Below are 26884 nucleotides of genomic sequence, written 5' to 3'. Positions count from 1 at the left end.
TTTTTAGCGTGATCCGATGACTTGGCCTTGGTCCAAAGTGTGTATAAATTCTTTCTGTACACACAATGTGTATAACTTATACATAATATGTACAAATTTGTACATTGTGTACAGATTTATACCCACACCGTGTACAACCTGTACACTGTGTACAACTTATACGCAGTATATGTATAATAGGACTGGATCATCAGGCCATGCTAGAGCTACATGTCTTCATTTAATTAGAATCCAACAGGTTAATACAAGATCTTACAAGTTGGTGAAGTCCACAAGGAAGCTGTCTTGATCTTCTTAATTAGAAGAAAAGATTAGAACAACAGGTTAATACAACTCTCAGACAAAAAAAAAAAAAAAAGACTTCATTAATTTTGTGATACTAATATTACAATGATGCCCCCATTTGTAAGTCTGGCCCCAAACTAACAGAAAAAAATGATTCATAAAAGAAATTCTCATAGCGTAAATCAACCCCTCTTCTTCTTCAAAAGAGAAATCCTCTTCTGCACCTCTCTTTCAGCAGTCTGCACATAAAACTCTGCACCAAGCATGTCCTTTATGTCTATATTTGAAGACTTGCTTGCTTCAGCTGTGTCTATAATAGCATCCACAGATATGGCGAAGCCCAGGGCTGAGATCAAACGGACAGAATTGGCAATCCGGCAAATATTTTGTCGGATTTCAAGTGGAGTGTAACTCTGCTCTTTGTCTTTCAGCGTGCTTTCTTGATCTTCCACCATTTCGTTATCGGCTGGTACGACGTGCTCGCCTACCCAAATGAATCCATTGCAACCAAGTATCAAATCAACGCCGTACTGTTCAAGATCATGGAAATGCTGCTTGCGACGCTTCACCAAATATGCTGGAACTCTGAGGAGTTGCCCCCTTTCAAGCTGCGCAGGGTATAAAAGTTTGTCTTGTAAGAATGTCTACTTCAGCATGGGCTAAAACTGTGATAAAGCAGTTAAGGAATTCAGAGACAAAGGTTTCGTTTGGGACCACCTGTGTAAGAAAGCTGTCCCAAACGAAATCAAAAATTGGTACCAAACACGGGCACAAAAATTCACTGAGTTTTGCTATGAATCACAAAAGTACCCAATTGGCATCGTGAGTTAGTTTAGACATAAGAAAATTGCCTATAATACGATTACAAAAGTAGTTGGTGTAGATATAACAGATTTTGCCTTCACTTACTAGCAAACACTTATGTATTAAACAACAAATTTAACTGTAGCTGAATACAAAAATAAAAATAAAAAACCATAGGGTGTATATAGATCCAGCTTAATCCGACTTTGGTCTACCAAGGGTTAGTTTATTTGGCTCGAGTCACTAAGGCTTCGTTTGGGATGGCTTTCTTCGTGCCTTCTAAAACAGCTTTTTAGTACACAAGTTTTTTTTAATTTGAAATTTTTGTACTAAAAAGCCATTTTAAAAAGCAGTAGGAAAACTGTCCCAAATGAAACCTAAATGTTTTCCATGATTGTGACACAAACAAGAAATTATTCAATTAAACAGCATTTAATTAACAATGGAACAGACCGCAAAACATGCTATTTAATATCTTTGGGGAAGAACATTCGACTATTTCTAAGAAAATTTCTAATCAGAAATGAAGTGATTATCGATGTAGAGCTCTCACATGAAACGGTTTAGAGATTGTAAATACACACACAAGAATCTTGAGAATTTGATATCACTCTCGCATGATACTTTTATGGGTCAATATCAAGCCCTTTCTACTAATAATCCCTTCTTTTTTTATCATTCAACCTTAGTAGTTAATACTTAGGAGCTCCAGCCCACCTTGGTTGGTAACTAATCTAATTGAGAAGAAACTGAAGAATCAGGTAAATGTTTGGCAATTGGATAAATCCAGATGGATTGGTAAATAAATTGATTCGAATCTCTAAATCAAATTTTGAGTCAACCCAAAAGTTCCTTAATCTTCTATTATAAAGCAAGAAGCATAAAGAGGCAAAACGTTAGCTACATTCGTTGGTCAATGAACACGGAAATTGTTCATGAATGTTGGTCATCATCAGGCTTTAGCTTCATGCATGCATGAAACCAATGGCAGTGAGTGCCAAATGCTAATAACAGCCTTCAGCAATTGCAAGAGGTGTTTTGAAGACATCAACAATGACGATCTGATCATTAACCTCATTAATATTTCATAATCATCTTGTATGACTAGTTTGATTAATTTGGTTTGCCAAAATTTTTAATTAAAACACACCAAAAATCAATTTATTTGAAGATTGTGATAGAAAAATAACCAAACTAATTTTAACTAAACTAATCAGCTTAAATTGGTCAGATTGATGGGCGAACATGATTAAACCATATATTGCACATTCTGCCCAAAAGAGGTCCTATTTAAATATAGAGCAGGGATTAAAAACACCAACTTCGAAACAAACAAAAAGATCCTTATTTCATGCATGTAATCATCAAGGCATAGCATCAGAATTCACAATAAATATAACAAATATATTTGACTAGAGCCTGCTGGACAAGGCTAATAAAGTAAAAAGTACTATCATTGCCCCAAAATAAATTTCTGGCAACATAGTTGTCAAATATAGATTTTGAGATTAAACTATAAACTGTACACTCAGTTAAAAACTCCAAATCTTTTAGTTTTTTACTTTATCACTAAAACTTCTTTAAACTTCAAATTAACTTCTCAGCTCACATCAGAATTTTGTGTCCATATTTTGATACAAAATCAATGTGAAAATTTCACCTGTAATTTTATTTCTTTGTTTCTTTTATCCGGTAAATAGATTAAATCACTAATGAGTGCTTTACTTCAAAAAAAAAAAACAAATTAAAATAAATCTAAGAACAAAACTATGTTATGAAAATGATACTTGATGAAACCTCAACCAACATGTTAAATACTGTTCTGCATAACGATATCCATTTGATTCCTCCATCATATAAGCTAAAATATAAGATGTAAACAAGCAAGAAAATGCAAAGAAGAGACAGTAACAAAGCAACAAACCACCAAAAGCGTTCTAGATATCACAACATTCTCTATAGCAATGACACAAGATGTTATCTAAATCATCTCAACCTTGATGAAAAAAAAAAAAGGTAAAAAACAATCATCATGAATCATTCTAGATATTACAACATTCTTAAACTAAGAATGCATTGAACCGAACACTCAACATTTGAAAGATAATATAGTTATAAGAATACACAACATCCTTTCTCAATAACAAATATCAAACTAAACAAACCCATTTTTATTTTACCCAAGAGATTTAAACTATATCTTAAAGGGAGTCGCTTAAACTGATTGATTTACATTATAGAACATTTAAGGATGAGGGACTAAAAGTTTGCAGCCAATCTCAATTTTTTGCTGAGAAATCAAACTAATCCTTAATGTGTACGGAATAACTATCCCGCAGACCAAAACTTTGTTCATAAATATTAGATTAATACATTTTCAAATCATGCATAAAATAAGGGAGTTCACCACTTCTAGCTTCTTAAATACCGAAACCCACCCCATTATTTTCAATCTTCCACTGTGTATGAGATTTTTTTTCTAGAGCCTTTTTGCTCTTGTTAAGGAAATAGGCAAGGTATAATAAACAGGACTAGAAAATCATTTCAAATGAAGAAATAGCCACAATAAATTCCAGCAGCCGGCCTCCCCTCCATGAATGGCCGATCCTGAAAGAGACCACGACTTCGTGTATGATCCTCAAGGACGAGTGGATATTCTCCGGTCTCCCTTCTTCAACCTCAACTTGGAGTTCGACGACACCATCGACGACTACATCAACTGCATCCTCTTCACCTTGACGTCTGCTATTGAAGAACAACCCTCCAGACATTGGTGAATCAACGGACATCCACCAACTTCTTCCCCTCCGGCTAACTTCTCGTTGAACAAGACTGCAGGTGTTTTCTTTCTTTTAGTGGCATCTCTAGGCTTGCTGAAATTATTCTCCAGCTAACCCCATCATCAAGAGTGAAAGTGAGGGGAACTCGATGTGAACTTTGTACTTGTTAAATGATGGATTTTGTTATTTTTGCATCTAGTGTTACTATGATTTTTGTTCGTATTTTAAAATTGTCCTGTTAATCTTTCATGTAACTGCATACCAAAGCACAACTGCAACTAAGAAATCCTTGATTCTTATCTTGGTGAAACGTTAAGTTTAAATTTAGCAAAGCTTAACAACTTGTTATTAATTCCTAAGCAATTCTTGTTTCCAAATATGTTTCACATCAGAGAGCACATGGGATGACGAGAGGAGGAAGAGGATGTCTACCTATTTTATCGAGAAAACTCTAGTGATGAAGAATTGGGTAGACCACTGCATGGAAGGATTGGCAGGAAACATCCAACAGATTGCGATATCAAAATAGATTTTCCTGGTATGATTGATCCTGATGAATTTATTATTTGGTTGCACACAATAGAAAGGACTCTTGATTCAAAGAAGTCCCCGTTGATCGAATCGACAAAATAGTGGCAATCGAATTAAAGAAAATTGCTTCTTTATGGTGGGAAAATATGAAAAGAACTAGAAATCAGAAAGGAAGAAGCAAGATTGTGTCATAGGATAAAATGAAGAAAGTAATGCAGCGGAAATATCTTCATGAGAAATACCAACAAAAGTTCTTCTTGAAGTTCACATAGCTACAGCAGAATCAATCCACAATTGAAGAATATTTGGTTGCATTTGAGCAACTTTCGCTTAAAAGTGATCTCATAGAATCGGAGGTAAACAAGATCGCTCTTTTCTTGGGAAGATTGCAACCAGCAATAGAAAATGTGGTTCAATTCCACTCCTATTGGACCTTCCAGGATGAGTCAATTTGGCAATTAAAGTAGAAAAACAACAAGTCCAATCCAAGAAAACCGCTAGCAGGTTTTAGGAAATGAACCAAATGCATGGAAGGGGGCAATGCCGTCGACCAAGCCTACAATCGTTAACAATAGATAATAGGAGACTAATTCCAATGGAGGTATGCATAGTGGTCCATCTAAGCCACATGTTGCTACTCTAAAGTATTTTAAATGCCATGGTATGGTCATATGCCTCAAATTACCCAAATAGGCGGGTTTCTCTTTCATCAAGGAACCTGAATTGGATGATGCTCTTGACGAAAAGACCGAAGAGGTAGCTAAGATGGAACAACTTACTTACATGCTGATGAAGGAAAGATATTGGTTCTTAGACACATCTTAAATACACACAAAGGAGAGGTGTGGCTCCATCATAACATTTTCAGAACTAGATGTACCATAAAAGACCATGTATACAACGTTATCGTCGATAGTGGAAGTTGTGAGAATATTGTAGCGACCACAATGGTTGAGAAGCTCCAATTGGACGACTCTGATCCCTAGTCCATTTACTTTGTGATAGATTCCGAATAAAAATAAAAATTAAAAAAATAAAGTGGAGGTTCACAATAGGTGTTTAATTAATTTTTCAATTGATCATCTTGATGAACAAAGTCCTATGTGACATGGTGCCCAAGGATGCATGTCATTTGCTATTAGGTCGTCCTTGGCAGTATGACCAAAATATCATACATGATGGAGCGGCAAACACACATTCATTTATGCACGTGAATAGTGCTTATGTCGTTACCTGCTCTGGTGGAAGGTGGAAATACTGAACAGAACATGTTGAACTGATCCTTATTCTTGAAGTAATTGCAATTGGCTCCAATGTTTAAAATTGCGTATTCGGGTATTGAGGCGTTTTTCATTCGTGAGGCGAGGCGTAAGCCTCAAGGCATTTTGAGGCGTAAGCCTCAAAATCAAAATATTGCGTAAACATAAAATGATAATTTTTTAATATACTAATGAATGAATAATATAAAACATAAAAAAGCATAAGATATGAAGTGAAATCAAAATATCCCAATAATAAGACAACATGAAATATAGTTCAACTCAAAATTCTATCTTTCCCAAATCTCATTATTATTTTCATTAAAATATAATTTCAATTTTGCAAACATAAATAGCAATGACATATCACATAAGAACTCATAAGTCATCAGCACTGTCATCACTAAGGGGTTTTTCATTTGAATCATCATTATGATGAACTGCTCTCTCCCCTTCCTCCTCTCCTATAGAGTCCAATGTCGGGCATTTACTTCAAAGATTTATGTAAGTTTTAATATATATAGCGTGAGGCGTAAGCCTCATGCCAGTGAGGCGTAAGCCTCATGCCAGTGAGGCGAGGCGGGCCTCAACCAAGTTGAGGCGCAAGCCTCATAAAAAAAACTCGAGGCGTAAGCATCGAGGCGTTTTTTACTGGAATTGCGTAAAGGCGAGCCTCATATTGCGCAATTTTAAACCATGATTGGCTCCAGAAGTATACAAGTTAGTGCTCATGGAAGAGAATGCAAGCTATCCGCTATACTTGAAGCCATCCCTCCTCTAGTACAACAATATCAAAATGTTTTCCCTATGGAAGTTCCACAACAGGTTTGCCTCCATTCAGAGATATTCAGCATGCAATGGATCTAGTTCCATGCTCTGTGTTGCTGAATTGCCCAGCCTACGGTCTCCAACCCAGTGAACACAAAGGATTGCGACACTAAGTGGAAGAACTAATTGTAAAAGGTTTTGTCTGAACCAATGCAAGTCCTTGTGTTGTCCCGACCCTCCATATTCCAAAAAAGAGGGAACATTTCAAATGAGCATTGACAGCCAATCAATCAATAAAATTACGTTGCAATATCGATTTTCAATACCTCACATTGATGATGTTTTTAATCAATTAAATGAGTCAAAAAAATTTCTAAGATTGATCTGCGTAGTGGATGTCATCAAATCAAGATGCAACAAGAGGATGAGTACTAGACAACCTTCAAAACACGAGGCAGGTTGTATAATTGGACTGTAGTGCCATTCGACCAGTCTAATGCTTTGAGAACATTTATGAGGCAAGTGAATCAAATCTTTCAGTCCTTCGTATACAAATATATGGTCATATATTTTGACAACATCTTGATTTATGGCCCAACACGGAAAAGAACAATTACAACATTTAAGTCAGGTCTTCGAAATCCTACCAGAACAATGATTATTTGCCAACCCAAAGAAATGTCATTTTTTAATAATAAAATTTCTTTTCTTGGTTTTATTATCTCTGTAGTTAGAATTGAGGTTTTATCCGATGAAAATCAAAGCTATACGCCAATAACTGATTCCCCAATCTTTCATGGATGTGCAACAATTCCATGGACTCTTTTTACAGGAGGTTCATAAAACATTTCAGCACTATAGTTGCTCTACTGATCGAATTAGTCAAAACAGAGACATTTTAGTGGAATCACGATGCCCAAGTCTACTTCGAACAACTCAAGGAGCAAGTTATTTTTACACCCATCTTAGCTCTACCTAATTTCAATTTGGTTTTTTAGGTAGAATGTGATGCTTCCAACAATTTGGTTTTTTAGGTAGAATGTGATGCTTCCAACATTAGCATCGGGGCCATCCTCCATCAAGGAGGATATCCAATCGCATTTTTCAACGAGAAATTTAGCGAAGTGAGGTGAGAATATTCTATGTATGACAAGGGACTCCTATTCAATAATGTGAGCTCTGTATCATCAAAATCATTACCTATTAACTGAGGAATTCACTTTGTTTATAGACCAAGAAGCTCCTTGATTTCTGAATTGCCAAAAAAATGAAGGGATAGCATGCCGCATGGGTAGAGTACCTTTCAGCTTTTCATATGTTCTTAAACATAAATATGGGCAATGTAATCAATTCTCTAATGCCCTAAATCACTGACACCAATTGTTACAAACATTACAAGCAAGGTAATATATTTTAAAACATTGAAAGAATTGTATCCAGTTGATATAGATTTCAGCCTCCTGTGGAATTAATGTCAAATAGCTCCATATCAATTCTATCATCTTCAAGATGACCATATTTTCCTTGGCAATAAAATCAATATTCCACGAGGTTGAAAAAGAACATTTGACATTAGCAAAAGAACATTTTCATTGGCCTCTTCTTACAAGGGATGTTGATAGCCTTATCAAAAAATGCAAAATTTGCAAACTTTCCAAGATACAAGGACAAAGCACTGGGTTTATACAATCTTCTATCGGTTCCCATGGGGCCTTCAATCAACATCAATATAAACTTTGTGCTTGGTCATCCTCAAACATGGAAAATAAAAAATCTAACATGGTGGTGGTCGACCGATTCTCAAAAATAACACATTTTGTGTTGTGTAACAAGACCATTGATGCTACCCATATAGCCGACTTATATTTTAAGGAAATCATTCACTTACACAAAACTACTATTTCAGATAATGACGCCGGATTTTTAAGCTATTTGCGTTAATAGAAGTTTGGGCAACCTTCTACATAGTACATTCTCAGCGTTGTTTCATCGGAAAAAATATCTAGCAATGGGATCAGCTTTTGCCACAAGTTTGAATTAGCCTTCAACAAGTTGACCAATCAAGCTACCACAAAAAGTCCCTTTGAAACTGTGTATGGAAGCAACGCCATAACATCGCTTGAACTAATTCTTCAAGTCCCCAAAATGCATTGCAGCGCATATGGAGAACGAAAATTTGTTGAAATTCAGCAAATGCATAAGCATGTGAGGGAATTAATTCAGAAACATAACACCAAGTCTCAAATTCAGTTCAATAAAACAAGGAAAGCTATGGTTTTCAAAGAAGGTGATCTAGTATGGATTAGATTATGGAAGGAGCAATTCCCTACTGGGACTTTTAGGAAACTCAAGCCTAACGCAGACGGCCCTTTCTGAATATTAAAAAAAATTAACAATGCCTATTAAATTGAGCTTTCAGAGCTTTCAGGAGATTACAATTTCTCTACCAATTTCAAGGTTGTTGATCTTATGCGATATTATGAAGTTATTCCAACCCCGATAGAATGACTTTGAAGCAAGTTGAGTTGCTACCCGTTCTGTTTCTCAGAACCAAATGCATGGGTTCGCCATAAAACTAAATGTTTTATAGCATGTTATGATTGTTGAGTGTGTAGCCTTTTAGATAGCCAACCAATTTATCTCTTGGGTATAACAACGTGTAATACATTTTAAGGAATAAAGGAAGACTTCAAAATTATGATACTTTTTTTATGTTATCCTGTATCCTAATTTCCATCAATTGGTGATAAGCCCACAAGAATATAGTTCTTGTGGCAGGAGGGGGATCTACTATTTCCGAAACTAGTTATCTCATTTGCTAAACCTAGGCCTCGACAACTTTAGGGACGTCCGATGTCACTATTCTTTTTGGCTTTCAACAACCTCTTCGAATGATTCAATTTTGATCTTCTTTGACGGTAAAAATGAAGATAATTAGAAAACAAATTTATACTTCTCTCATTTTTAAATCTTTCCAACAATGTTTGAAAAACATCATTAGTAATATACTTATTGATTTTCTCCATATCTTCAAAGGAATGAGAAAAACTCAAGCAAAATGTTTAGAAAGACATTAAGGGGCCATAAAAGACTTGTAGCAGTCAACACGTTGACCATCAAATAAAAAATAAATAAATAATGGCACGTCAATATCTAGATAACTCAACTCAAACTGAGGGAAGCAATAAATTCTCATTTTCTTCTCAACTTCTCAAAGAGACATAAGAATCAAGGAATTTCTATGCACCCAAGATCACATTGGCTTAGTTACTCAATTCACATTATTATGAATCAAGTTCAACAACTCACTATCAATTAAAGCAAATCATCTAAAAGAGTTACATGACAAGTTATGTCTTAACTAAGAAAGGAAATTTAGATTTTATTGATTGAAGTCACCACAAAGAAATTTTACTCGATAATGAATTTATCAATTAAACTTATCAAAGCTACTTGCCCTATGATAATGAATATACTAATTGAAGTCATATGAAAATCGGACCGAACGTCAAATCAAAAAAATGAGAGGTTCAAGGTTCAATGATTTGACTGAAGTTAAACTAGATGATGTAATAAATATTATAATTATTTAAATAAAAATAAATAATATAATATTTATATAATGATATAAGTTTGTGGCTAAAAAAATAGTTTATAAATAAACTTATAATTAAAATATAAATTCTTAGTAATTTAATATAAATTATTGTTAATTTATGTTATCCATTTTGATAAATTTTACAATCATTAATAATATATTAAATTCACATTACAATTTTGCATCTATAAATCATTCATGTAAGATTATTTAAAATTAATAAATAGATAAAAATTAATTTTAATGATGTATATTTAAACAAATAAAACATGAATATAGAAACTATTAACTATAATTAGCCAAGAAAATAAATATCAATCTCATTATTAAAAATAATTTTAAAAATATCTAATATATATGTTTTGAAGTAGAAGATTTTAATTAAGTTATTTAGTCCTACATCACTTGGGAGCTTTAGTTAGCTTTGTTTAGATATCTTTTTTTGTTTTCAGGAGTTTAGAGCTCATATGGGGTGGTGGGATCATGTATGTTTTGTAATAATTATTACAAAAATTTAAGCTCATTATAAATAAAATATACTAAATTTAAATTAATTTATTAAATTTAATATTTAATTAAACATTTTATAATAAAGTAATTTATTTACATAGGATATGAATTGAACCGGTCGGTTCTTAAAAATCGAGATCTATTCAACGGTTGGTCGATTGAACAAACAGTTCACACTGATTTGATATCGGGCTATTTTTTTCAGGAGGACCAAATCGGCCATATGACTGGTTCATAGTTGAAGCGGTTCGATTTTCAAAACCATAATAAAGGCTATGCGCCCAATTCGTCAAATCAACTCACCCAAATATACCAAAGCTACTCACCAGCCCAAAGTGAAGTCATCGGAGACTTCATCAGAAGCATCATTCTTAAAAAACCCATCTTTACTTCAAACTCAGCATGAGTTTTCTATATGATTTAATAAGCTATAAGCTAGGTAGATTTATTTATTTATTTTATAGCAAACATTTGTTGCACTTTACCATGTAATTTTATTTGTATCATAGTTTAAAATTGCGCAATCTGAGGCGCGCCTTTGCACAATTTGCTTCAAAATAGCATCAAAGCCTACGCAATTCTCAGGCATCATGAGGCGTACGCCATAGGTGGAGTGAGGCGCGCCTCACTAGCGTTATTGCGCAATTTCCTTTGAGGCGTACGCCTCAAATATATGTTCGGTACCGCTCAGTACATGCTCGGTACCGCTCAGTATATGCTCGGTACAGCTAGGTATTTGCTCGGTACTGCTAGGTACATGCTCGGTACCGCTCAGTACCGCTAGGTATATGCTCGGTACTGCTAAGGAACATGCTCGGTACCACTCGGTATCTTCCCATACAAACAACTTACGAACTTCAAAAACAAACAGAACTTCAAAATTACTCTTACAATAAAATTTTGTTCCAGGGGCGCTGTCCCTTGACCCCGCGACCTGCTCGGGCAGGTCGAACCCTGCCAGGGGGCAGCGCTCCCTTGGACCCCCGGCAGTCCGGCATATTGTTCTATTCATCATCTTTAATAATAGTTGTTAGTGTTAGTCTACTTCTTCATGAGTGCATGCTTTGATTGGAAGACATTGGACTCTATAGGAGAGGAGGAAGGGGTGACAAGATTCCCTTGAAGACCCATTTAGTGATGGGACATGATTGGATTATATATGTTATTTTTTAATTGTACTTTGGGAGTTTTGATAGACTAATATTTTGTGGTTTTGTACTTTGGGACATGATTTTATTGCATATATTTTCTTACTTTCCCCTAATTTTAATTGTCATTTAGATGTTTTTTATTGTATGATAGAATATCACTATTTTTTACTTGCTAAAATCCTTAAATTCTCATTTACGCAATTCTTCGTCGGTGAGGCTTACACCTCACACCGCCTCGCCTCACGGACGAAAAACGTCTCGAGGCTTATTTACGTAATTTTAAACCTTGATTTGTATGTAAGCTTTCTCATAACATCGAATATTGAACCAAGCAAATAAGAGGACAAGTCTAAGATGCCAAGCCATCTCCCCACATCACCTTGTACTTTGTGATAACAGTGTAGTGAAATATCACAATCTCTCTCACTCTCTCTCTCTCTCTCTCTCTCTCTCTCTTATTTTTTTCTGATCTACGGCCTATGAATTTAAAAAGTGTTCGAGGCACAGGCCTCAATGCTTGCGCTCTCAACCCTCCTAACACACAACCTGTCTCTGCTATGTGCTCAGCCACAATTAGCATCAGTTGTAGGCGATGGATTTTGAGAAAGTTGGAGATAATCCATCACACTTGACTCTGATGAAAAGGGCTATAAAGAACCAGCAGTAGGGGTTACAGGGCAGCCGTTGTGTCTTATATCTCATTAAATCAAGTTTATTATTAAAAGTGAACTGCAATGTATGTCATAATAGTGAATAATTTTGATCACAAGGATGTGCATTAAATGTGCAGTACAAATAGATTTGAAGAGTATATACAGATTTTTTACAGCTCAAAAATTAATGAATCATGCCAGAGATGTCACCTCAAAACATGATAAATATTATCCACTAGCACTAGTTAAAAAACAAAAATAGGTACCTTTCCATACTTCTGACTCCTTGCCTGCAAGTGTAAACTTCCATCATGCTGGAAACCACGTACTTCAGCCTAATAAAGAAGTTGATAAAGAAAGCATTTGATTTCAATAAAGTTATTGAGATAAGGGAAAGCAATTTTAGAGGAGTGAACTGAAAAACAATCATGATCAAGAACAGATATTCTAAACTTATCCTCAATAGCAATCAATGACCAAAAAACACAAGGCAATTCCATTTTTCTTTTTTTTCTTTTTTTTTCCCTATTTGGCAGTTCCAAATTAAGCAATTCCATTTTTCTGACCTCTTAAAATTTCGGAACCTTGAATTCAAACTACGAAGGACAAATTTCATTTATGAATCAAATGAAATCAAATTAGCTTAATAAAAACTATGCCAACTTCTATAAACCATTACAAACATCATAAGTTATAATGTTCCACCGCACTCGAGCAATTTCTTTTTTTTTCAGGATGTTTTTTCTTATATAGAAATAAAAAATATTGCACAGCCCCCCTTTTTTTGTTCTTTAACCATTGAAATCCTGTGTCGTTACACGTTCAGCCACAAAAATATTCCCTCAATTAAAGGTAATGCATTCCAAGGCAGAGATGGCATAGAAATATTAATGGATAAGTTGAAGCACTAGAAAGTGCTTCAACTAAAGCCAACACAAAATGCAGGTCCACAAGAGGATAAACAGAAAGTGGGGTGCACAGTTTGGGTGATATAAGATTTCATGAGAACTAGGATTTATCAATGAGAATGTATTTGAATGCACCCGAAATCATGCAAATACACACAAACATTTGCAAATCACAATCTTAATTTTGAAAAAGAAAAACCATTTTTTAGATGAAAAGTAAAAATACAAATAATTTCAATGTAAATGACTATATAATAATTAAGATTTGAACAACTACTTAAAATCTAGAACAAAAACCAAACAATAAGTTACCAAATAAAAAATTCAGACATCATTTAATGAGCATTATATTGCATTCATAGCAAGCCACATGTTAAGCAACAAAAGTTAATGTTCAAACTTTTCATTCATATAACAAGTTTCTAAAATTTTCCTCTAAGCTTATTCAATTATGTAAACAAACGAGCATTATATGAACAAGTATCACGCTGTTCATTAAGTATATTTGTTCACTTACTGCACAACTTGTAGTTAGTTGTTGCTATATGAAATTTATAATTAAGTGTAACTAAAATAATATGTGTAACCATAACATATATGAAATTTTTAACTAACAATCAATGCTGCAAGAAAATTAAATGGTTTAGTTTAATAGGATTAACCTGAATTATCATGCAAAAAAATTAAAAATATAGATGAAGAACTATGATATTGAAGAAGGATTTTAAAATGGAGTACTTTAAGAGTAATATATGACAATAGAATATCATGCAGTATCCATGTTAAATTTAACAAACTATAAGCGGATCAACTATGTTGTATAGAACTGAGTTTTGGAGAAGAAACAAATCAATTGAAATCCAAATTAAGTGTGATATAAATGAAATTTTTCATATCATAAGGAAACAATGATAAATGATTATATTAGAGATAGAAGACAACTACCACTCAAAGATAAAGACGTGAAAAAATAGACTTTAATGATAGGGACATATTTCATGGTGCTCAAAATATGCAATAATAATGTGGAAAGATAGAATTGATGAAAAAGACAGAAAAGAGGCTGATCAAAAGTAAAGCACTTGGTTAAACATACGTAACACAAAAATAACACCTCAAGTAAAACCAAAAAATGAATATTCACACTGCTGACCACAAAAAAAGGAAGAAGGATAATTATGATGATTAAGGAGTTGTCTCATAGACTACTAAGTACACAAAAAAGTAATCAGGTACAAGAACAACAAACCTTTTTATGACAATCTCTTCACAAACCCTTCTTGCGAAGAAGGCAGCCTAAATAATGAAAACCAGTACACCGCATTATTTGCAAGCTTTTGGTTTGCACATAAATGCATTGCTTCAGCCCAACAAGAAAAAGAATGGCCTAAATCTAAATACTAAATATATCAGTCTGCAATGACTCTGAAAAAGATGCGTGTTGAATATGAAGTGGCTCTCACATTATATAATCTACCGAATCAATAACAATAAAGTTACTATTTGTATCCATAGGCCTAAAGAAAGACATGCCCAAAAATAGCAGCATGCACAATGCTCTCCAGAGCAAAGAACTCGTTGATTCTATGCAAAGTTAGCGCATCAAAGGGAAAGCACAAAAATTACTAGAATTATTGATCTCTCAACTGATAAATTTCTAATAGAAGACAAAAGACACTTATCAATGTCATTACAAAATATATCCAGCTTACCATTATTTACTGTTATCAGATTAATACAATCAAAAGCTCCAACTGTCAACCATTATATGAAAATTAAACTCACTATTAATCTATCTATCAAATGAGTGATAAAAAACAATAATCTTAAATTATATCCACAAACTTTTCATTGAGTGATAATCCAGAAGAAAACGCTTCACAAACTTTATCATTGATTAATTTGAAGCTCAATAAATTATATCCACTTACAACTCATGTATCTAATGGAATTATATGCACCATAAAAACACAACCAAAAATAGGATACATAGCAAATAAAATCCCTAATGTTTTATGAAGCACGCAAGACCTTTAGGAATAAAAAAGAGGCAAGTAGATTCATATATTTTTGTATTTGAATATCATTCTTTCAAATGATTATATTTATATTTATGCAGGTTCTTTCTGCATAGGAAAATGTTCGCAAAGGTCTAGTCACCTTGACTCGTCACCTCTCTCAAGACAAACCCCATCCCTACTTTCCTTACATCTATGTTTCACCTCTTCCTCCTTAGTCTCTGCCTCTTTAAATAGGATACATGGAAGCATACACTTGTTGACGAGTGACCACCTTTCTCTTCCACTCCACCTCATAAAATTAGCACATCTTCCAAGCCGCCCTATCCATACAAGATGATGGCAAGACATGGGGGTTTCCTCTTATTCAAATATACTTAACTCCTACAAGTGAGATTTTGAGGACCATGCTTTGCTTCCTAAACATTAAAGAGGGCATCCTACTTCACAACATGAATTTTAAAAAAAAATTATATTTCAAAATTTGATTAAATACCAAGAAAGTTAAAAAAAATGTCTTCCTATTCAAATTCTAATTGAAAGGTGACGGAAAACCTAAAATTTTCATCAACAACATTATCATAGTAAAAGTTCTGATGTTCAGAGCACTAATTACATATTTCAAAAATAAATATGGCCTTGTTTGCAATCTATCTTAATAACTAAAAATTTTCTTTAGTGAAGAAGAAATCTGAGACTAAAATTAGAGAATTAAGACCATCATCATCATAAGCCTTATACCAATATTTCATTTCGCCTTTAAATTTTTCATTTTTCATTCATTCCTTCTTATTGTTTCCTAAGGAGTTAAATTTATCCTTCACAAAGCATTTTTTAAAAATAACACATGCTAATTTAGCTCTATCAGTTTCTTTTCCTAATGCTCTAACACTATTTTTATTTTATAACTAACGGTGGAACTTTCTACCACTTGTTATGCACATCTAAACCATGTAATTCTATTTTTAACAATATTATCTTTAATAGATGTCACTTCAACCACTCAAATATAACTAATTTTCCCTTTCCTAGCTTTGAAACATATCAATCTTACCATTCTCATCACATTCAACTTGGCTAGTGAAAATTTCTTTATAATATCTTCCTATAACGTAATACTCCTGAAACACACTCATTTTAACCGCCTCAGTTTAATTATAGAATTTATTTCCTCCTCATTCTGTATAATAGATACCTGATATTTAAACCTATCACAATTAGGCATTACTTCATACTCTAGCAATAAAAACTAATAAATATTAATAATACACCCTAACTCAATATTTATTCCACTAATTTAAAACAATATATCTTCTAAATATTTTCTCAATTTCTCTAGTTTTTTACTTATTTTATCATATCATTTACGAAAATCATACACCCAGCCAACACAACACGTCACTCTGAACATTCACCATAAAGCCAATGATCCATAGCTAATACAAAAAAAATGTAGACTCAAATGTTGATCATTTATTTAATTATATTATAATGAAAAATCTCTTGGTAACCATACTACCAACACTAATACTTATTGTTGTTCCACCATAAATAACGTTAATAGCTTCAACATATATTTAAAACATAACCAGAACTCTATTTTCTTAAAAGAGTATACTGAAATTCTATACAAACATATAGAAATTCTGCATCATTATATCTACCAACTGCCTGAGGTATCACTCTTGGGTAAAATAATTTTCAAACCAAAAAGTCTGCAAAAAATTGAGGTTCTTAAGATGATTCAAGCATGCACCTATTTTCTAGAATGCTTGGAAAATCTTAAGCTTTTAGGATGAATTTTTTAAAGCACAGCACCCCTTCTAAAGAAGCATTGCATTCATCCCTTTAGTAACTTCAATAGTTGGTTTAAATTAATGTTCAGCTTATGAATGACGACTCAAAACTTTTGATTGTAACCTAAACGAAATCATTAAAAAATGGACAGTTAAGAACTCTACAAATAAAAGTACACAAAAGAAATAGCATAATCTACAAGTAAGGGAGTTTGATTGCTTACACAAATAACATCATTCTCCTCAAAAATGGTACGCATGTTGAGTTCATCAACAACAGTTCTCCGTCTCTAATTTTTCACATTTAAAAAAGGGAGGAAATAGATTAGTTGGAGATACTATCGGACATGTTATATTAAATTCAAAGCAGAAGAAAACTGCGAGTAAATTTCAAATTTATGGGAAATGATTAAGTAAAGCATCAAAATAAAACTGGAATTATGTGAACATGAAAAAACTTAATAAGCATACAACTAAAAAATAACTTGGTTTTCAACAAAATGCTGATTAGTTATTTTGGCCATGTAACTATTGAGAAATACAGTTATAGAAAGTATACCCATGACTTTATTTGACAAGGAACACTTTGAACTTAGCAATGTTGAATAAATCTGACTTGAAAAGAAAAACAAAAAATATCATGTGCATCACCTTGATAGAGGATCAGCATTACTTAATGATGTTGCTATCAGCACCAGCAATTGTTGCTGCTGCTGCCGTATGCTTTGTCATAATCTAGTAATGATTAATTAATAATTTTATGGGCTTTTTCCCAAATTAATAATTATAATTATATCTAATGGGTATTCTAGTAAATACTAAATATAATTATTAGTATAGATAGATGTCATACCATAGAATAAAACGCTGATTGCATTTAGTAATTTTGTTGTTGCAGCCAGCCTTGGGGAGAAGGAAAGAGCGTGGTAGGGGATGGTCCGTGAAAGGAATGGTGAGGTTCTTCATAAACTTTTCATTGAGGCAATAATTTTTCTTCATGATATGTTTCATTTAGGCTACTAAGGTTTTCCAAAGATTCCACATTCTTAAAAGATTCATCTGCTGCACAAAATCCTTCTAAAATTCAGAAATCAATCTTGTCTTGCAATAGAATAATAGAATAATAAGGAGTACATCAGAACTGTCCTCAAACCCGATAAAGGAACCATCGACCGAAACTGAAGGAGAGGTCAAAGAGCTATGTCAATCACCTAGATGCCGACAATGATTGGATATGCCTTCGAAAAAGAAAGGAGCAGAGAAAAGGTAGGGATCTTTGACTAATGTTCTTGCAGTGACAGCGACCATTAGAATATTATCAAGAGTCGGCCAATCATGTGTCTCATCAAAGGTGCCAAGAAAGCTAACCAATGACCAAAAAGGGTGCAGTGAGGGAAGGTCATGCAAGGGGTTATGCACCCATAAAGTATAAAAAAGGATGGAGAATGATGATATCAATATAAAAAAGTATCATAAAAAATATCAAACTAAGGGTTTATTCATAATTATGGAATTGCTCAGGATCCATTAGATAAGAGAAACTTTAGAAAGCTAATCTTTGTTTACATAACTCCGATTTGAATAAATTTCATATTGTTGGCATTAATTGGGCCAGCTCTATCGATTTTTTAGTTTGTTTTTTTTTTCCCTCAAATTAAGCTTTGGCAAATGCCTTTTATATTACTTTTGCCTTACATCCCAGTTAACTGCTGAATTTGAAAATACATAATAGCATAGGTTTGCTTATTCATCTCAAGTAAATATTTGATATCTATTGCATATTGGTACACAATAAAGTGGCAATCTATCCACTTATTTCTTCTGAATGAATGGCATGGATGAAACATAAAGTGGGGCTCAAAGAATCACCAGTTAGCTGGGTTAAATATTTAAGTAATCATGGGATGATTATTTTAGAAGATAGATAAAGAATAGATAAGATACGATCCATAACTTAACTATCATATAAAGCAATTATGATATGGTTTAAGGTTTCTTACAAGTGCAGCCCACTATGATTAATTATCCATCTCAATCACAAAAGAACACTTTCGATTCAGGCTAATTTATAAGCTCTATGATGTTCCACTTTTGGTAATAGCAATTTGAATTCAAGGTATACAATTGTTGGCTCAAAGTAACGAGTGGAGGGAATAATGACAAACTTGATCAAGATATTATAGTTGTATCATCCCAATTAGTAATTAACTTTGGTTTACTCAATCACCAAAAGTAGTCAACCCAACAAATTGTAGGATCTTCATCAGCAACCAGAGGGTTGTATCATTCAAGGGGACCCACATAGATTAGTGGTGATTTGAAGTCAACCATGACTACTAGGAACCCATTGGTAAAAATTCGAGGGCTATTTGGCAACAAGATTTGAGTAGGATTTAAGCTGTCTTTAGCCTAAATCTTGCCAAATGACAACTTTAAATATTACATAATCTTAAATATAGTCTCTTCCCCATTTTGTTTAAATCCTAGATTTATTAAATTTGGAAGTTTGATGGATTTACAGGATTTAACAAAGAGAAGTGCAAAAGAAAGATGAGGTTACCTTCTCCGTGCAGCATTGAACTCCCATCATGGGATTTCCTGGTTTCAAAAAGGCATATGTTGAAAACAATGTTCAGTACATTGTGCAAAAGAGATTGATGAATATTGCCATCATTTGCCTCAACAATCATGGCATGCAGTTTGAGAATGCCTGTTATAAGAACAAAGTTCTATCATGGTGATCGGGATGTCCAAAACCCTGAAGGTTACGTATTTCTTTCATAATTTGTGATGTTTAACTACTATTCCTTCAGTAATCTAATGAACATAAATATACGTTGATTTCATAATTTGTGATATCTAGCTACAATTTGTCTTTCAAAATTCATGACTCTTACTTGGGGCGTAAGTGAGTCAAGCTGACTCGTGAGCCAACTTGAGTGTGACGCCCTAGGATCTAGTGAAAGGATTGAAACCCTAAAACCTGTAAGTATAATTCAACATCAATATAGATAACCATAATTACTATAAAATCCAAATAATGACAACAACATAAATACGTTTCATGTCATCAAAATGAATAAACAATAATCCAGACTACTTTCAATCTATATATCAAAAGAATTTAAATTTTAAATTACAAAATATTCCCGAAGAAGGTAACCTTGATGTATTAAAAAATGATATAATAAAAAAAATAAAGATAATAATAAAATAATAATATTCATGTATAATATGTGTAAATATATATGCTTTGCATGTAAAAAAAAAGTAATTGAGAAGATTAATAATAATATTCATGTATAATATTAATAAAAATAATAATAAATGTAAATATTAATTTGGTCTCTTTATGATAGCTCTGGTTATCTGATGTAGGCAAAAAAACATATCTTTAGGCATTTATTAGTGGGTTATTTTTTCTTTTATTGGGCTTGGCCCATTTTCCTTTTTTTTTGTTTGGTGTTTGGCTGGCTGTTGGGCGCCTGACTGTTTGGTTCTTGAGCCTGTCGTGCCTTTTTTTCCTTGATTTCTGTTGGGTTTCTTGGTTGTTCCGATTATGGCTAGCTATTGGGCTGCTTGTCTGTTCGGTTCTTGGGCTGGCCGTGCCTTTTTCCTGGGTTTTTCCCTCAGTTTTGGTTGGCTGATTTGGGCGGCTTCTTTAGGTGATTGTTGGTTTCTTTTCCCTATTTAAGGGGGATGTTTGCTGTTGTTTAGAGAGTTTATGAGTGATAATTTTTTGAATGTAAAAACATGTGAGTTTTTTTAGCTTGCGAGCAAAGCCTCCTTTCCCTTTTCTTCTCGGACTTCTATCTTCTTTCTTCTCTCCATGGTAACATTTCCATTGTATCTTTCTTCTAAAAAAGTTATAAGGTGTCTTTGAGTCGTATTTGTAGGTTGTGGTTGGTTGTGTTTAAATTATTTGTCATTATTGTTCCTTTTATTTTAAATTGTAAGGTTTTGTTTATCTATGTTTAATGTAAGGAAGACTTTCTTTGAGTTTGCACTACTTGTGTTTTTTTGTTAGCAACCTTAGCATCTAAAATTTGGTTGCATCATTTTTGGTATCAGAGCCTGTGGTTGTCATTCTAGTCTTCCTTTCTTCTAAAAAATGAAAAATCATGATCAGCCAAGTGATCTTGAAGTCCAAATTCCAACAAGCAAATGGGTCTCATCCCAAGGAAACTCTACCAATCCACTCAAGAACGAGCTTTACAAAATTCAAGAAAAATGTGCTTTTGTGCATAAAAATATGAGAGTAAGAAGCTTCAGCTTCTAGCCGAGTTTAATCAAGAAAAGGAGATGATCGAAAAGAAGTACGCTACTTTGATTCGGGAGTTGGATATGGCTCAATATGCGCTTGATGGAGGTTCTAAAGCCATCTCATAAGTAGATGAGATTTCTCCACAAAGGGAGAATTGATGTAGGCAAAAAATCATGTCTTTGGGCATTTATTAGTGGGCTATTTTTAATTTTATTGGGCTTGGCCCATTTCCCTTTTGTTGTTTCGTGTTTGGCTGGCTGTTGGGCGCTTGGCTGTTTGATTCCTAAGCCTGTCGTGCCTTTTTTCCCTTGGTTTCTGTTGGGTTTATTGGTTGTTCCGATTATGGTTGGCTGTTGATTGCTTGTCCGTTCGGTTCTTGGGCTGGTCGTGCCTTTTTCCTGAGTTATTCCCTCTGTTTTGGTTGGCTGATTTGGGCATCAGGCAGCAGCTTTAGGTGATTGTTGGTTTCTTTTCCCTATTTAAGGGGGTTGTTTGCTGCTGTTTAGAGAGATTATGAGTGATAATTTTTGAAATGTAAAAACCTGCGGGTTTTTTTAGCTTGCGAGCCAAGTCTTCTTTCCCCTTCTTCTCTTTAACTTCGTCTCGAACTTCTATCTTCTTTCTTCTCTCCATGGTAACCTTTCCATTGTATCTTTCTTCTCAAAAAGTTGCAAGGTGTCTTTGAGTCATATTTGTAGGTTGTCATTGTGTCGTGTTTAAATTATTTGTTATTTTTGTTACTTTTATTTTAAATTGTAAGGTTTTGTTTGTCTATGTTTAAGGTAAGGAAGACTTTCATTGAGTTTGCACTACTTGTGTTTTTTTGTTTACAACCTTAGCATCTAAAATTTGGCTGCATCATTATCTCTATTGGTGGTTACTTTATGCAGAAATAGATAGATGAAATATCAAAAGCACATACAATTGATGCTTACTTAAATGGAAACATAGATTCTAGGAGTATGGTCTATTATAAGAGGATTAATGGTATGGGTAAGAGAGAGATTTGTAAAGACGCAGTCATACTTTATTTTTTAAGCTACTATGATCTTGCAACAATGAAAGCATCTTTTTAATAAATGAGAAAAACATTTAGTTTTACAAAATGCAGCTAACAAATCCCATATATATTTTTTAATGTTTAGTGGGAAAGAAAGTATTTTTACAAAGATTATTAGGTGATTCCAAGAGAGTTTAACCATATGCATATGGTAGCAGTTATAATTTATAAATATATAGCTTAAAACTAAAAAAAAACTAATATAAAGAAATAATTGACCTAGGAAATGTAAGAAATTATCAAATTTTCAAAATGTATTATTTAATAGGAAAATAAGAGTTCTATAATTTAAACAAACTTAATGCGGATGAGATGGCTAATTAAATTGAGAGATCTTGATAAAAGGTATATGAAAATCTATAAATCTGTATTACATGAGTAAGTTCCAATGGAGTGCGGAGGCATAAATAATGATCAAGAAAAACATCTGTTTTAAAAAGTGCAAAATATAAATACTACTAAGGGTTGTATTAATTACAAGGAAGCTAGAAATCTTACAAAAGGATAACAAACAAATCAACAGCTATTTCTTCTGAAAATTTACACAATCAGATCAGGTATTAAGCTTCATTTTGATATGGCTTGCATTTTTCTATTTTTGATGCCATAACTTCTCAAGAACTATTTTCTCAGTCATAATTTTTATTCTTCTTTTCTAGAAGCAGCTTCATTAAAAGAAAACACTAAGAAAGAGAGGGTAATGCAATCAAATTGTTTCATCCAAACATACCCCGTTCATGGCTTCTAGTTTTTCCATGGTTGAAAGAATGTAAAATCTCATTGGGCCACCTAGTATGCCATCTGCCTTAAAATCAGTCCGGAGACTTAGGCTTCGTTTGGGACGGTTTTTTTTTTATTCATAAAGCAGTTTTTTAGTACAAAAAATTTCATTTTTTTAACTAGAAAGCTGCTTTAAGAAGCAGTAAAAAAGCCGCCCCAAACGAAGCATTAGGCTTCGTTTTGGACGGCTTTCTTTTGGCTTCTTAAAGCAGTTTTTTAGTATAAAAAATAAAATTTTTGTACTAAGAATTTACTTTAAGAAGCAATAAAAAAGTTGTCCCAAACGAAGCCTTAGTCGTGATTCCTCTTTGTAAGCAAACACTAAGAAAGAGAGTGTAATGCAATCAAATTGTTTCATCCAAACATACCCCGTTCATGGATTCAAACGTACCCCGTTCATGGCTTCTAGTTTTTTATGGGTGATAGAATGTAAAATCTCTTTGGGCCACCTAGCATGCCATCTGCCTTAAGATCAGTCCGGAGACTTAGTCGTGATTCCTCTTTGTATGAGGATTTCGTTACTAGAACACAGCATCTTGCCAATAATTATTGGCCATAACAACAAAAACAAACAGGTCTTTAGAAGTACCAAAATCTTTAAAGAGGACGTACAGTTAGTCTTCATTACTAGGCATGTCTGCTCGTATAACACAATTCTAAATTATGACATTCACACTATTCAACCATGCTAAAAGTTTGTTATGAAAAGAAAAAAAGAAAAACACTTTTGGGTATAGTAGAACTCTAAAAACTGACTGAATCAAGCTTTTCAGTATATCAATCATAACCTTAATGTTCTAAACAAATTCTTTCAAACAGACCCACTGCGTGAAACCGTTTTCACAGCAAAACCCCTTGAAATCAGCCAATTTTAATGTTCCCTGATTCTATCAATACCTTTAAGCTTTCACAATATCACTGTTCTGCTCTAACAAGCAAAACAAAATTATCTATAAAATGGACACCTTCCAAAAGAAAAAAAAACATGAGAAAATAATTTATCGGACTCGTATGTGATGCTAAGAGAATTTAAGGCTAAGGATTCGTTTGGGACGGCTTTCTTATTGCTTCTTAAAGCAGCTTTTTAGTACAAAAATTATTTTTTTTTTTACTAAAAAGCTGCATTAAGAAGCAGTAAGAAAACCATCCCAAACGAAGCCTAAGACTCTTCAAACACTTTTTAGCCAACCAAACATGCTTGGTTTGAGATTTCATAAAAAATACAACAACAAAATTAAATAAAAGACAATTTAGGAACCATTACTTCAGATAACATAAATGAAAAAACACAAGTTTGGGTACCTGGATACCATCTGGTAAGTTCATTGATTGAAGCATCAAAACCGCATCCTGACTGAAGTTAATCTCAAGTTTCCAGCGTTTTGGAGCAATCTTAAAAAAGTACAAGTTGATCATCGGCAAGCAGGTAAAAATTAAACTATATCATGAGAATTAAGAAAATATTAAACCAAATCAGCCCCATATAATCACAAAGCATATACGCTCTATTTATTAGCTATTAACCAACAAACTTCCTACAGCTCAGAAAGCAATACCTCAATGACCCTTCCAACAATAATGTCTCCAACCTCTGGCTTGTACCTGGAGGAATTACTATTTCAGTAATACAAATATAATTTCCATGAACTCTGAATAATTAAATAAATTTCCCCTCCAGAACAAATGCACCATTAGAAGGAAAAAACATAACATCAATTTTCCAATAGTTAATGGATGCAAATACCTGGCCCTTAATGCTCTAACATAAACCAGCTTGTTCACTCTTTCAACAACACCACAAAGTGTAGCCACCACTTGGCCATCATGCTCTGAAGTCCCATGCCCCCTATAAAAAACGAGGCAAGTGAATGCAGAAAAAACATGCCCAAAATAATTAACACCCCAAAGTGTAGCCACCACCTGGACGTAAAATGGTAAGGACATGCATGTAAATGATCTCATGAGAAACCTTGATATCAGAAGAAACTCTGCTAATTAAGATTAGATTCACTAACATAGATAACAATGTGAAAACTAATCAATCAAAAACTATATTTCAGCCTTGAATTTTCTCATCACAAACCTGGATAATTTTCATTGCAACTCTATTAGACCTTAGATATTGTAATGCCATTATAACGCCATCCTACATCCTACTTTTTCAAACCACTTTTAGCATAATTACCGTAATTGAATGGGGAAGACCACTAGGCCGCCACTGCTGGACCTCTGTCCAACCATCTTCGTCAAACCTCCTTCCGGCAGCCATCGTCGAGCCTTCGTCCGACCTCCGTTGCCCACTGACAACGGTCCTTCCAACCACCGTTGCCCGTCGACTATAGTCTGTCCAACCGCCATCACCTCCCGACTATAATCCATCCAACCACCATCAAACCCAACCATGCAAAGTACTCTATATGATGTATATTTGCGGCATTGAGCCAACCCCGACGAAAGGCATCATTTGTAATTAATAAGAAACACTAATTGATTCATTTCAACAGGGCAAAACCCTGTAGTTTTTCTCCCTTTTCAGAGTTTTCCATGTAAAAATTATGGAGTCTCTTATAAGTTTTGCACTTCTCTCACTTTATCTGCATGTATGTTGGATGTTCACTCAAAGCTATGACGCTAAAGTTTTTATCTCTCTACCTCCGTGAATGTCCTAGGATGTTATAAAAGCTACTAATGGTTTATCAAACCAAAGAGTCTTAGCATTCCAAAATTAATTATAAACAAGATTTTCAACCAAAGGAATTCCAGATTTCTGGAACCTTAAACGGTTTTCTCAAAACAAAATTACAGACTTTCAATGAAACTTAGGATTAGAATCACACAAATAAGTTGCATTATGATCCGTCTATAGACTTACTTGAGAATGCCATCTTCATTGTTAACCGGGATGGTGTCTGAAACGGAGACTAGGAGGCCGGACGAGGCTTGGGAACCAATATCAGAGAGATGTTGGAATGCAGCTTGCAACCTCACCTTCTGCGTTTGATTCAGTGAAACATGAAGCTCCCTCATCATTTGTTCTTCGACTTCCTTGGCTTCTTATACTTGCCTTTAGGCTCACTCGGCGCTTTGGATTAGGGTTTGCTTCACTTAAAGGTCTGTTTGGGACGGAGTTGTAAAACAGCTGTCGAAAGATTTTCTGTTGAAAGCCGTTTGTGGTTGAATAATCGCTTACTGCAGTTTGAAAAACAATTGGTCAGATACTGCTAATTAACCAAAAAGTGATTTCTCGTTTGGTTGTGGTGCTGTACTGCTGTTGTATATGATCAAATGTCCCAAATGCGCGTATTCTTCTTAGTGGATCAAGCAACCAAAAAATATAAACCCTAGAGCAGCTTTTTCGCTTTATAAAAAATAGATATACAACGATACTGAGAGTGAGAGCACGACATAAAGTACAGTGAGGCGAAAATGGACAAAAATTGACCTTTTTTCCTTCCTCCGCTGGCAAGTAGACGACGCCTCACTCTTCTGCCGCTGGAGTTCCCCGCCTCGCTGGTTGGGATTCCCGCTGGTTGGGTCGAGACAACGAATGAAAAACTATGGTATATATTGGGCCTCGTACGTTTAATATTAAAAATTTAAATATTGATAATTATAATACATATGACCAATAAAAAAATAAGGTGTATATCATTTTGCATGTTTTCATTAATTTATTAATTATAAATAATTTATTAAATATAATAATTAGTATTGATTGG

At 33.9% G+C, this 26884-nt stretch overlaps 1 protein-coding gene across 1 annotated transcript; it reads right to left on the bottom strand.

Annotated features, from left to right (window-relative positions):
* Positions 1-303: 303 nt before the first annotated feature.
* Positions 304-26757, bottom strand: LOC110094053 (exosome complex component RRP4 homolog). The gene is made up of 8 exons (XM_020819195.2): positions 26608-26757; positions 26038-26354; positions 24910-25011; positions 24722-24767; positions 24468-24557; positions 17286-17351; positions 12606-12674; positions 304-893 (listed from the first exon to the last, which is right to left on the bottom strand). The coding sequence occupies exons 2-8, from the start codon at positions 26193-26195 to the stop codon at positions 468-470; spliced, it is 957 nt and encodes a 318-aa protein (XP_020674854.1). The 5' UTR covers positions 26196-26354; positions 26608-26757; the 3' UTR covers positions 304-467.
* Between the last annotated feature and the right edge of the window lie 127 nt (positions 26758-26884).

The sequence above is a fragment of the Dendrobium catenatum genome, unplaced genomic scaffold (assembly GCF_001605985.2).
Source record: "Dendrobium catenatum unplaced genomic scaffold, ASM160598v2 fragScaff_scaffold_156, whole genome shotgun sequence".
In the NCBI taxonomy this organism is placed as follows: domain Eukaryota; kingdom Viridiplantae; phylum Streptophyta; class Magnoliopsida; order Asparagales; family Orchidaceae; genus Dendrobium; species Dendrobium catenatum.
Note: the sequence above shows the minus strand (reverse complement) of the source record. Positions and strands in the feature narration are given on the sequence as shown.